This window comes from Peromyscus californicus, unplaced genomic scaffold (assembly GCF_007827085.1).
Source record: "Peromyscus californicus insignis strain IS unplaced genomic scaffold, ASM782708v3 Scaffold_18__1_contigs__length_77618521, whole genome shotgun sequence".
NCBI classification, from domain to species: Eukaryota; Metazoa; Chordata; class Mammalia; order Rodentia; family Cricetidae; genus Peromyscus; species Peromyscus californicus.
This window is the reverse complement of record NW_026294480.1, coordinates 53362136-53376146: the sequence shown is the minus strand read 5'-3', so window position 1 is coordinate 53376146 and position 14011 is coordinate 53362136. Positions and strand designations below refer to the sequence as shown.

The 14011-nt window shown below is 39.8% G+C and overlaps 1 protein-coding gene across 1 annotated transcript in view; it reads right to left on the bottom strand.

Moving 5' to 3' along the window:
- Bdp1 (B double prime 1, subunit of RNA polymerase III transcription initiation factor IIIB) overlaps nt 1-14011 on the bottom strand; it is a 96145-nt gene that overhangs the window by 58685 nt on the left and 23449 nt on the right. The window contains 6 exon segments of the mRNA XM_052743439.1: nt 1012-1103; nt 2180-2339; nt 5283-5423; nt 6276-6411; nt 9596-9877; nt 11004-11144. Of these exon segments, the coding sequence (XP_052599399.1) occupies nt 1012-1103; nt 2180-2339; nt 5283-5423; nt 6276-6411; nt 9596-9877; nt 11004-11144 (952 nt within the window).

Here is a 14011-nt window from a genome sequence, read left to right as displayed (position 1 = left end):
TCCAATATGTGACACTATACTTCTCTTTCAGGACATCACTGTATAATGCCAGGAATCAGTGCCGACTTACAGAACAGCATCCCACTGAATAGCCCAGAATCTCCTGCTCACAATTATATTTGGAGACAGACTGTCTTATATCCATATCAAGTTAAATATTCCTTTAAAAATCACTTGCAGAGTTGGAGAGATGGCTCAGTGGTTAAGAGCCCTGACTGCTCTCCCAGAGGTCCTGAGTTCAATTCCCAGGAACCACATGGTGGCTCACAACCATCTGCAATGAGATCTGGTGCCCTCTTCTGGCCTGCAGGCATACATGCAGGCACAACACTGTATACATAACCAAAAAGAAATCACTTGCTACAAATACAATCATCCACAAACGTATCTTGATCACTCATTGGTTTGACAATACTTATTAGAAAATGTTAGTAAATTGAAGGAAGCACAAAATTTGAACTCAATGGATTCATAGGATCATTTAAAAATTTTATTTCGGGTGGTGCTTTTAATTCCAACATTCAAGAGGGAGATCTCTATGAGTTCGAGGCCAGCCTGGTTCCAGGATAGCTACATAGAGAAAACCTGTCTCAAAAACACAAAACCCAATCCCACCCCTCAAAATTTTATTTACTTATTTTTGAGATTGGTCTCCTGTACCACAGGCTGGCCTCAAAAATCTCTCTGAGATGAGGATAATCTTGAAGGTCCACGTCTCTTACCTCTACCTCTCCACTGCTGGCATCACGAGCACATGCCACCACACCTGGCTTAAGTGAGGCTCCTGACTGAACCCAGAGCTTCATACACACTAATCAGATAGAGCCCTAGACCTGCCTATACCATCATTTCTAGTCTATAACATCAAGCAAACAGAGCATTATTAAAATTTCTTGCAACTATCTATAATGAAACAGAATCGAAGTACCCTAGTTGAAAATTCAGTCTTTATTAAAAAGAAAACTAATAATTACAACCAATCCTGAAGATCATTTCTTTCCAAGTACTTACTCAGACACTGTTTCAGCACCCAGGTTCTCTCTTTCTGTGTTCTCTGTCCCAAAATTTTCAGATATAGTCATTCTCCCCATTTCCACGTGATTCTGTAAATATAATGTTTTACATTTAAGCTACTTAAAATAAAATGTTTCACTGAATGAGAATTAAAATGAAGTAATCTTGAGTGTTATATTTATAACAAAGCAATTTTCTAAAAATTCTAAATACAGATCAAAGTATTAGAAAACACACAATCTTATACATGGTTAGAAGGCCCTTGCCAACATGAAGAGTCTTTAAAACATTCATATTCGTTGACCACTAATACCATTTTAAGGAAGAAACTGAAGAGGCTAGGTATGGTAGCATATGCCTCTAATCCCAACACTTAGAAGACAGAGGCAGGCAGATCTCTCTGGGTTTGAGGTAAGCATGGTCTATATATAGAGTTTCAGACAAACCAAAGCTATACACTGAGACCTTGATTTAAAAAGAAAAAGAAAAATAATTGAGGAGTCCAAAGGAAAAGAGGCTTGCCACTAATCCTTACAGCCTATCTTTAATCTCTAAGAACCACATAATGGAATGAGAAAACCAACTCCTTGGCAGGATTATCCTCTGACCCCAGGCCCACCTCACCCACACACACTATGCAATTTTTTTAAAATTTAACAGAAGTAATTGAAAAACATAAAAATACTAGAATGTTCACAATATTATATTAAATGGCCTACATTGTTAACATAAGTTTTCCAAAAATGAAACAATGGTTGAGTAAATGCAGCTACACTACATTGCTAAAGTATTACTTAAAAATGTTTTCTAGCCGGGCAGTAGTGGCGCACATCTTTAATCCCAGTGCTCGGGAGGCAGAGGCAGGTGGATCTCAGTGAGTTCAAGGCCAGCCTGCTCTACAGAGCGAGATCCAGGACAGGTACCAAAACTACACAGAAGAAACCCTGTCTCGGAAAAAAAAAAGTATAATAAAAAAAAATATTTTCTAAAGACAGCCCACATTCTAAAGGAAACACATGAAACGAAGATTAATAAGAACAAATCTAATTTTACGTTTTTGTGTTTTCCTATTAGTAACAGAGTTTGAAACTACAAGCTAAATATTTTATCTGTGCTTAGAAAATATTTTTATAACTTTAATTTCCAGGCATCTCTTAAACCACACCTTTTCAGTTGAAGTTTCTGAAGGTGAATTCTTGCTCCTTTCATCTTGTTTATCTTGTGAAACAACTGATTTCTTCCCAACTGCCCTTGACAGATTAGGTTTAGGTCTCTGGAATCGACTTCTTGATTTTGGTTTAACATTTTCTGCTTGTTCAGTCTCTCTAAAAAAAAAAAAGAAAACAAAAAAGAATATTATTTGAATTGCAACCAACGCGTAGTCACAATCAAATAAAACTCTAAAAAGCTGGAAAATAAGACAGCTGGAATTCAAAGAGCTCCATAAAGCCCTGAAGATTAGCACAGCAAAGGAAGCTGAAAGAGAGACTTACTCTACTAGATGTTAAAAATATACCAACATCAGTAATTAAGATGTATAGTGGTACCAAAAGATATAAAAACATGTAAATGAAACAAAACAAAAAGTGATTCCAAATTAGATATGATTTTAGAACATAATAAAGATTGTTTCTCAAAATAGAAGAGTTGAAATCCGTAACAGAGAATTGTTAAAAATAAATGTTATGCTAGGTTTGAGAGTGCACACCTTTAAAGCCAGCACTCAGGAGGAAGAGGCCTATGGATCTAAGTTTGAGGCCAGTCTGGAATACACAGCAAGTTCCAGGACAGCCAAGACTATTTAGCAAGACCCTGTCTGAAAAAAACAAAAGCAAAAAAAAAAATAAAAATAAAATAAACATTACACAAAACTAACTTCTGATGGGAAAACTGGTTAACAAATAAAACAGAGTGAGCTCCAACCCTTGCACTGTACTGGTAATGTATTCCAAGTGGATCAAACATTTAAATGAAGAGAAAAACAAAGGAAAGTTACTTTATAAACTTTAGATGGAGTAATCTAAGATTTCATAAAAAGTGGGAAAAGAACTAGAAACTGGATAACATAAAAATAAAATCCTGGGGACTACAGAGGTGGTTCAGTGGCCTGGGCACTTGCCATCAAGAGGCTGACCCCTGCAAGGGGAGCCCCAATCCCACAGCTGTCCCGACCTTTGTATGTGCTCTGGCCCACACGCGCACACACATCCTTTAAGCAAACAGTTCCATTTTTAAAACCTTCACTGGAAAACATACCTGCAAACTAGCATGAAAGTGAAAGCATAAGATCATAACTGTTGTTTATAAAAACAATCTATACGGCCATGAGCAAAGAAAGAACAAACCACACAACTAGGGTACATTCAAATGATGAAACACTGTTAAGTCATAGAAATATGCTTCTTACATAAAAGTATGGGGGGGAACCCTGCAAAATGTTATGTGTGAGTACGCTGCAATTAGGTTTGTTTCAGTATACATTCCAAGTCCCTGAAAGAAGTAACAGTGAGGAGACTGCTGTCTTTCTCTGTTTAACCAAACAAATAGAGTTTATTCCAAAAATTACTTTTAAAATTTTGATTCTCAATGTGGTGAGAATCTAAAATAATTTTACTAAAAATAAGCACTCATGAGCTCAATGGGTTTTGTTCCTTTTTCTTCTTTTCATGTGCATGTAGTGAACATGTGTGCTCGTGTTCATTTGTGGATGTGGGTGGCTCTGTAGGCTTGTGATGGCTGTTCTTGGTTGTGAACTTCACTACATCTTAACAAAAACCCAAAGGGCTGGGCACACCTGTGAGGGATTTCTTCTTAATTAAATAATTTGAAGGGGAAGACCCACTTCTAATCTGGATCTCTGAGGTAGGAAGACACACCTTTAATGCAGATCTGTAGAGGTGGGAGGAGCCACCTTTATAGTGGGCCACACCTTCTTGTGGCAGCCCATATAAAGGACATGGGGATGGAAGCACTTTGCTAGGGCCTGCTTGCTCTCACAGTCCATTCCTTCACTGGGCACTAGAGCCTACTTCTTCAGGATTCCAGCGTATAATGAAGACCACCTGAGACATCGTCCTCATGGACTGAACAACTACTGAATTCTTGGACCTTCCATTGATAGACAGCCACTGTTGTACTAGCTGGACCATAGCCTATAAGCCATTCTAATAAAGTCCCATTCTGTTTATGTTGATATCGATGTGTGTATATGTGTGTGTACATGTGTATACACACATACATATATATACTCATTTTATAAGTTCTGCTCCTCTAGAGAATCCTGACTAATACAAGACCCAAGACTGACCTCCAGAATCTTCCTCAATCACTCTTTCCCCTTACTCTTTAAGACAGGGTTTCTCAATCAAACCCAGTACTTGCTAATAGGTAGGCTGACAGGCCCACCAGCATTTCCTTTCTATAATGAAACAGAAAATTAAAAAATCCCAAGAAAAACTCAGAAAGTGAAATTTTTTGATGACGTGTTATTAGAGATTGCAATAACATTACCTATTAAGCGGGCGGTGGTGACACACGCCTTTAATCCCAGCACTCGGGAGGCAGAGGCAGGCGGATCTCTGTGAGTTCGAGGCCAGCCTGTTCTGCAGAGCCAGATAAAGGACAGGCTCCAAAACTACACAGAGAAACCCTGTCCCAGAAAAAAATAAAAATTACCTATTAAGTTATCTACACTTCTACTCCCTAAGTGTAATTTAAGAACTTTATCAAGGGGATGGAGAAATGCCTCAGCAGTTAAGAGCTCCTGGATTTGGTTCCCAGCACCACACAGGGGTGGCTCACAACTGCCTCTACAGCACCAAGAGGATCCGGCACACACACACAGGCATGTGTCCACCATACATACTTCTCACACACACACACACACACACACACACACACACACACACACACACACACACACGTCTAATTTAAAATAATGAATATCGCCGGGCGGTGGTGGCGCACGCCTTTAATCCCAGCACTCGGGAGGCAGAGCCAGGCGGATCTCTGTGAGTTCGAGGCCAGCCTGGGCTACCAAATGAGTTCCAGGAAAAGGCGCAAAGCTACACAGAGAAACCCTGTCTCGAAAAACCAAAAAAAAAAAAAAAAAAAAAAAAGAATATCTATCTTTAAAAATTAAGTTTATCAAAGGCTTAGACATGTCCAATATGTGTGATGTCCTGGGTTTAATCCCAAAATCAGAGAAGAAAATGTTTAATACTTTTACAAAATGTTTAAAAAGAAATCCTACCGTATGAAATACTTACGGTGGTTTATTCTTTAGGTCAACATTTCTTTCTTCTGTACAAGTTCTTCCAACATTATTTACTTCACAAGAGGCAACACTCCCAACTTCTGACACAAGCAAATCTGCAACACTTGACTCTGACGTGATGTCTTGTTGATTACTAAGGAAGGGAAAATGTATCAGGAGAAAACAAATACCCAGAAATATATTCTCATACCACTAAAAGATGTGTGTGTGTGTGTGTGTGTGTGTGTGTGTGTGTGTGTGTGTGCGTGCGTGCGTGCGTGCGCGCGCGAAAGCCTTCTACACTGGGATTATCAGTGGGTAACACTAACCTTGCTTTTTATATGGGTGCTGGGACTTAAACCTGAACATCATGGCGGTCCATGCCTGTAATCCCAGTGTCTGGGAGGCTATGACAGGAGGATTTGTTTGTGTGTGTGCTTATTTGTTTTGGGGGCAGGAACTACTAGCAGAACGTGATAGGTTGCCCAAGCTAACCTCGAACTTATAATCTTCCTGCCTCAGCCTCCTCAGTGCTGGGATTTTAGGTGTGCACTAGCACACCAAGCTTGAAAATAATACACAATGATTTAAAAAAAAAAAAATTAACCAAGAAGCTAGAGAAACAGTTCAGCAGTTAACAGTACACACTGCTACTTGAGAGGACTCATATTCAGTTCTTAGAACCTATACCAGGTAGTTGCAATCACCTATAATTCCAGTTCCAGGGGAATTCAATGCCTGTGTGGGCACCTGCACTCATGTGCATACACACACACACACACACACACACACACACACACACACACACACACACAATTAAATAACAAAAAGAAATAGTTTTTAAAAGTTAACAAAGGTACAACAAATCCTAACAAAAAGGTTTGAAAATAAATCAATGAAGCAAACAGAAAAAGAAGTGCGGTCCACAATGACAGCTGGAGACTTCAATCCTCCCTCAGAAATCAAGAGAAGATGCAGATAAAGCCAGTAAAGAGGCAGGAAATACCATGTGGAAGGGATGGAGTCAGCGCTCCTCTCCACCTTCTCAGTGGATGCTAACCCTGCAATGTCATCTATGTTCCGTGGGAAGGAAGGTATCTGTTCCTTATTGCATTCACCTTCATCTTCCTCAGGGCATGTATCTAGGAATATAAAACACATGTTATTCCAAAAAAATAGCAAAGATACCAATATTTTAAAGCATAAGGAATTTATATGTAACATCTGTCTTTTCCTACAAAATATTAATAATCCACTTAGCATTCAAGATTTAGGGTTTTTTTTTCCTTGGAAATTTTGTTTTGTTGTTTAAGCCTTAGCCTTTAATAGCTGAGCCATCTCTCCAGCCCTTTTACTTTTAAAGTTTTTTGCATTTACTATTACCATCTGTGTGCACGTGCATCGTGTGCATGAGTACCCACATGTGCCATCACATACACATCAAGTTCAGAAGACAACTCGGGAGCTAGTGCTTGCTTTTCACCTTCGAGGGTTTGGGGATTGAACCCACGTTGTCAGGACTACATGGCAAGTGTCTTTTCCCTGCTGAGCCATCTCAGGCACACAGGCACAAAATAAATACGTGTGATAAAAGGCACTAATATTAACCCTATGATAAAGAAGAACCACTGAGTTCCAACATCTCAAATGACTCACCAATTATTTTAGATGGTAAAAGAGCCAGAACTGATAATTTATTCTGCTTCTATGTAAAATCTCTCTTATTCTTTTGGTTGAGACAGGGGCTAATGTAACAGGCTGGCTTCAAACTCACTAGATAGCCAAGGATAATCCTGAACTTCTGAATCTATCTACCTACCTACCTCTGACACCTAAGTGGTGGGATTACAGGCACTGGCCACTCTACCCAGTTTTCTTTTAATATATAATCTCTTTTTAAAAAACTGCTTTTCATTTATTTACTCATTTACTTTGTGTGTGTGTGCGTGTGTGTGTGTGTGTGTGTGTGTGTGTGTGTGTGTGTGTATGAAAGTGAATTTTACCACAATGCCCACATGGAATTCAGAAAGCAACAGGAGTTGGTTTTCTCCTTTGGGGACCCCTGGGATCAAACTTAAGCATCTTTACCCACTGAGCTATCCCATTGGCCTCTACATTTAATATTTCTTGTAATGGTAAACAACAATAGAGTACAATATTCTAATGCTTATAAGTCACACAACCATGGACCAGGTACGGTGGTGCACGTCTTTAATCCCAGCACTCAGGAGGCAGAGGCAGGTGGATCTCTGAGTTAGAGCCAGCCTAGTCTACAGAGTGAGATCCAGGACAGGCAGGTCTACACAGTGAAACCCTGTCTCAAACAAAAAAAACCAGACAACCGTAAACAGGACATAGAGTAAATGTACATAATCTCAGCTCTGAGACTGGAAACCTGAGAAGCAGGAGTTCAAGACCATCCTTGGCTACACAGCAAGTTCTAGGCCAGGCTGGGCTACATCAGACCATATCTCAAAAGAAAAAAAAGTCCTGTTACTTCAACTACCAACACTGATTATCAACCATTACTGACTTCCCTCTCTTCCGGCTAGCTCTCATGGTGCTGGGAGGTGCTCTACAGGCTCCCGAGGGAGACAGTCATTAACAGTCTTACCACTCAGGAACCCGCAAGCAACAGCAACTAAACTGACAAGCCACGTCCACTGTGCGACAGTGGCACAGATGCTCCAGAGATAACTGCTTCTCAGTTAGTGTTATAGTCAGATCCACACAGGAGGACCCCATGCTGGGCAGGAAAACCCTGGCCATAAACCACGGCTAGTGTCATCCTAAGGATCCACAGGAGATAACCTACTACTTTGCAAAATGGACACAGTATCAAGTGCCTTCTAAATATTTATCTTCATAGCTGAAGATTAGTGCAGCTTCAATCCTCATTAGAGAAGCTTCTTTTTGTAGCTCACACAGTCAATGCGAAGACTCAGCAATGGTCAAAATGCAGAAAGCCAAGTGACTGTTGAGTGCTCAGTCCAAATGAACAACTAAAGCACCCAGCCACCCCCGCCTCTGAACTTGGGGAACGTCACAGAGGAGGTCACACAAAGTTCGTAAGGACCAGAGCTTGGGGAAGACGGCTGAAAATGAGTCTTCTGGACATGGCGGGAGCATTTCACTTAGGAACTCACAACAACCATATTTACAAACACAAGATAAAGCCAGTCAACAGTCCAGCATGGGTGGTGGAGGGACACAAGAGATTGTAGCCTCAGCTGAGGAGCTGCTGGCAGGGAATGGCCACGGGGGAAGGGAGAGTCAGTTTTCTTTCCTTTTCCTTTTCCTTTTTTTTTTTTTTAGACCAGGCGGGCCTCGAGCTCACAGCCATCTGCCTGCCTCTGCCTCCCGAGTACTGGTATTAAAGGCACGGCCCAAGAGTCAGTTTCTATTCTAAAGGGTATGGCCTCTGTTAGGCTGCCTATGCTGCAATGACCCATACCCATGCACGGATGAGCAACACTGACTGGACTCAGTAGGTTGTTTTGTTTTGTTTTTAAAAAGGAAATGAAGCTGGGAGAAAGACACATTGGAGAGGGTTTGGAAGGGGATTGAGGGGGCAGGCAGAGGGGGTTCCTAAGGAGTAAAGCCAGGAATTTGCACATGCTAAGCACATGCTCTACTACCTCCAACCTTATTATTTGCTGTAATCATTCTCAAAGCAAACTCTTAAGAAGGACCCAAGTCTCCGCTACAGTTTTGGTCTTCATCTCCCAGCAACACTTAAATTTCAGTTTACATTCTAAGACTACAAGAAGAAAAAAGAAATGCAAATTCTACTAGCTCTTTTCAAAATTAAACAACCTATTACAGGCTCACAGATGTATCTCATAAAGGCAGACAATAAAAATCTGAGCTTCACTAACAGATATGTGATTACCAATGATTGTTAATAGGAATACAAGAGAAATAATACATCTTTGGACAATCTGGAGAAAATTCTCCCTGATTCACTCTTTTTGCTTTCTACAGTTAGGTTTTTTCTCTTCAACTAAAACTATGATGACAAGATGTAACATAGTACTGAGTACACAACACTTATCAAGCATTAGTAATTGCTATTATTCACAACGATAGCATCTGTCATACACATTACCGTACATGTCTTTTCTAGTAAAACAGAGGTTCCTAGGATGTGTTTAAGACTTACTCTTGGGGGCTGGAGAGATGGCTCAGAGGTTAAGAACACCGACTGCTCTTCCAGAAGTCCTGAGTTCAAGTCCCAGTCACCTACATGGTGGCTCACAACCATCTGTAATGAGATCTGGCGCCCTCTTCTGTGTACATAATAAATAAATTAAAAAAAAAACTTACTCTTGTGTATTTCTGCTTCAGGAGGGCTCGACTGAACAAGGACATTTCCTGCAAGATTTGTTGCTTCTTGTTTATCAGCTTCAACTTGGTTCTTCCTCCTCTTTTTCTCTTGATTTTGGTCTTGCTCTAACATAGCTTGTTCTAAATCTGGTCCTGACGGAGTTGGTGATTCCTCTTCAGCAACTGTCTGAACATCCTTTTCAGATCTTTCTGGGTCTGAAATGTTACTATTTACAGACTCGTCTAGATCATCATTCACTTCTTCACTGGTTACTGTTTTTGCTAAAAACAAGAGAAATTGTTATAAATACATGAATTACTTACAGAAAACTTATTGAAAGGGTATATGATAAATACTCTAAAGTACACTCTGTTGTGTTATTTTTGTGCAAAACTGAAGGTAGACTAAAAGAGGGAAAGAAGAAATCAGTTATAATATTTACACGACAAAAATCCATGCAGGTCCAGGCTCAGGGGTAAAGCACATCCTTCTTAGCATACACGGCCATGGGTTCAACTCCCAGTACTGTCTCCCCCAAACAAAAAGGATACACATGTAGCAATTAACAATAATAAAGTAAGTTTATATGTAGTAATGTGATGGAATTCAAAGTATATTGTTATATAAAAACTTCAAGTGGCAGAAATATTTGCATATTTATCTTACATTTTCATAAAAAAAAAATTACATGCACACCAGTATGTGCACAGGAAAGGGCTCAGTGACAGTTATTCCTTGGAATTCTCAAGAATTTGCTTTGAATGTTAGGTAGGACAAAGACTTCTAGAACTGTACCTTTTGTATCATTTTAGGTTGTTTGGTTGACTTTCTGAGAAAAGGTCTGATGCATCCCAGGTTGCTTCAAACCATATAACTGAAACCAGAAATGAATTTCTGATCCTCCTGCCTGAACTACGCATCTTTCTTATCATTTTGTGGTGCTGGGGATCAAATCCAGGCAGTCTTCTGCATTCCTGGCAAGTACTAAACTACATACTCAGACTGAAACTGTTTTTTCCTTTGAAATATATGTGTGTGTGTACGCACCGTGTATCGGTATCTGGAGAGGCTAGAAGTTGGCATCAAACACCAGAGTTGCAGTCATAGGCAATTGTAAGCCACACCAGCACAGGTGCTGGAAACCGAAGGCCAGTCCAATTCAAGAGCAACAAAGCATTCTTGACGTCTGAGCCATCGCTCCAGCCTGTATCAGGCCTCTCCCACAAACACACACACACACACACACACACACCCCGGTACATGTAAGCATTATAACAGTAATAATAATACTAATTCCCTCCAACTGCACACTCTGATGACGTCAACTACCTGAATACCATCTGAACTCTCAATTCCTAAGAGACAATCCTGTCAACTCACCACTAGATGAAACTGAACAATCAATACCTTTTACATTTTTCTGTGGCTTGGAGGCCTTTTCCTTTAAATTCTGACATTTAGTAGATTTTTGTTTTCTTTTTTCTTCTTCAGCAAGAACTTTCTGAAGCAAATGAGCAAAAAAATCGAAGTCAAAAGGGCGTTTTTCCTCTGTTTAAAGAAAAGGGAAAAAAATTTAGGTTTGTCTTTTTGTTTTTTAAAGAAGGGCTCTCTAGTTTGCAAAGTAGTATAACATCCAAAGCAAATGGACTTATTTATTAGACAGAGCATGGATAAGTAAATATATAGCACCTTCCAGTAACAAAACAAAAAGGTAGTTTAACAAGTAAGGGCTAAATGTGTCCAGCAACTATAGCATACACCAGACCCTGGGTTAAAGCCCCAGCAACAAGTTTTATATCATTATAAATAGGTTTAAATAGGTTCAAATACATCTTTCTTAATCAAAATAGAAACCGTTCCAATCAACCCATCTTTGCCAATTGTTTTGTTCTGTTTTAGTCCCTGCAGTGTAAAATCCATGCTTGAGATTCAGGGAACTCTTGGAAAGCGCTTTCTGCTTCTTTCTGGTATAAAACATTTGCCCTGTAAAAAACTATTGAGATGCTTGGAGAAGTGATAGTCAACTAGCAAGGGGTCAGGTGAACACAGCAGATAAAGCAAAACTTGGTGGCCTAAGCCAGGTGTGGCAGCACACACCTTTGATTCCAAAGGCAAGCATATCTGTGAGTTCAAGGCCAGCCTGGTCTACGTAGTAAGCTCCAGATCAGCCATGGTTTAAAGTGAGCAACAACTGTGGAGCCTAATTTGTTCAAGTTTCAGCTTCTGCAGTAGTGGTTGTGTGGTAGAAGGCTGGGCATCGTGGAGAACCAGGCCCTGTCTGTTGACCAATGCTGGCTGCACAGCGCATGGACTGGATGGACCTATTTCTCAGCTGTAATAAAACGCTTTGAGAAGTGCTTTGAAGCCTCTTCTCAGTCCAGCCACTGTTAGGCATTGCTCTATTATACATCACAACGCAATCCACTTGTCACTGCATGTCACAACCCAATAAAGAAATGGTACAACGCTATGTGTGAAATCAGGATGACAGTTCAAAGTGATGACTTTTTAATCAAGCTTTTTCATGTTTCCAATATGCTTCAAATGCAAAATAACCACTGAATGGTCCACACTGAGTTCTACAGCAACATTTGAGTTGTAGAAGGGACAGATTCACCAATTGCTCAGTTTGCTACATTCCTCACCTTCAAGGTTCTCCTCTTCTTTGCAAACCTTACTGAACCATTATTGTAACAGTATACTTCTTAACAGGTCCTGGACCAAGTGCATTGCTATTCTTGCAAATTTTCCTCACATACGTGACTCACTCTGAAGTCAAGTAAGAAAACCCTTGAGGGGCCAGAGAGCTGGCTCAGCAGTTAAGAGCACTGGCTGCTTGTGCAGGCTAGTGTTACATCACCTTGACACAAGGTAAAGTCATCCAGAAGGAGGAAGACTAAACTAAGAAAATGCCTCTGTAAGATCAGGCTATAGGCAAGTCCATGTTCTTAATTTGTGATTGATGTGGGAGGACCCAGCCCATGGTGGTCCTGGGTTCTATAAGAAAGCAGGGGACTGGAAAGATGGCTCAGAAGTTAAGAGCACTGGTTGTTCTTCCAGAGGTCCTGAGTTCAATTTCCAGCACCCACATGGTAGCTCACAACCATCTGTAATGAGATCTGGTGCCCTCTTCTGGCATGCAGGCATACATGCAGGCAGAACATTGTATACATAATAAATAAATAAATCTTACTTCAGTTTAAAAAAAAAAAAGGAAACAGGCTGAGTAAACCACGAAGAACAAGCCAGTAAGCAGCATCCCTCTATGCCCTCTGCATCATCAGCTCCTGCCTTCAGATTGCTGCCCTGTTTGAGTTCCTGTTCTGACTTCCTTCCTTGATGAACAGTGATTTGGAAGCATAAGCCAAATAAATCCTTTCTTTCCCAAAGTAACTTGGTCATGGTATTTCATCACAGCAATAGCAACCCTAACTAAGACACTGCTCTTCCAGGGTTCAGTTCCCAGCACCCACAGGGTAGTTCACAACCATGTGTGACTCCAGTTTCAGAGAATTCAACACTCACTTCCGTCCTCTGTAGGCACCGCACCCATGTGCACAGACATGCATTCAGGCATACAAAAATAAAATGTTTTAAAAAAATTTTAAAGACTATCTTGATTTTGCTGTTTGTCTAATGTGATTTCATAGTAAATATATAATATGAATATAAATAGGTAATAAGTCAATAGTACAAGATCATAAAGTGAGAAATGTGCATTAATATGATGCATAATAACCATATTTAAGAATGTAATCAGTATAAAATGGTAATTTCAACAATGTAAAAACCAAAATTACTTTTGTACCAACCTATTAAAAGGAAAAAACTATTTATACAAGCAATAAAATGGGCGAATCTCAAAAATAAAAGTAAAAGAGATCAGACACCAAGCATCATATATTGTATGATTCAATTAGACTATTAAAACATGCTACACTAGTCCATGGTAACTTAAATGGAAACAACAGTGCCCTTGAACTACCAAAGCACAGCTTGACTGGAAGACAAACAAAAGGTCTTCTGAGTTGATGAAAAGAGTCCATGCATAACTTAGGGTGCTGGTTATTAGGATATATTCTTTGTTAAAATCAAATTATACTTTGAACTACTGTATCAATTATTTTAGGTGACAAAGCTAGGGCCAGGAGGTAATTCAGTGGTAAAGCACATGCATTAGCTGGCATAAGAACCTGGGGTCAATTTTCAGCCCCCAAACACAAATGGAAATAACTAAGACCTCTTCCAAATGCCTATGATTACAACCATACCCTCTTTTCAATGTATTCTTCTTAGCATCAATAAAATGGGAAGTAAATATAAACCAGTCTAATGAAATCAGAGATACTGCCACTGTGAACTGCATAATAGAGCAAGAGAGTAGTCACGGAAAAAACAAAAACAAGAAATAAATC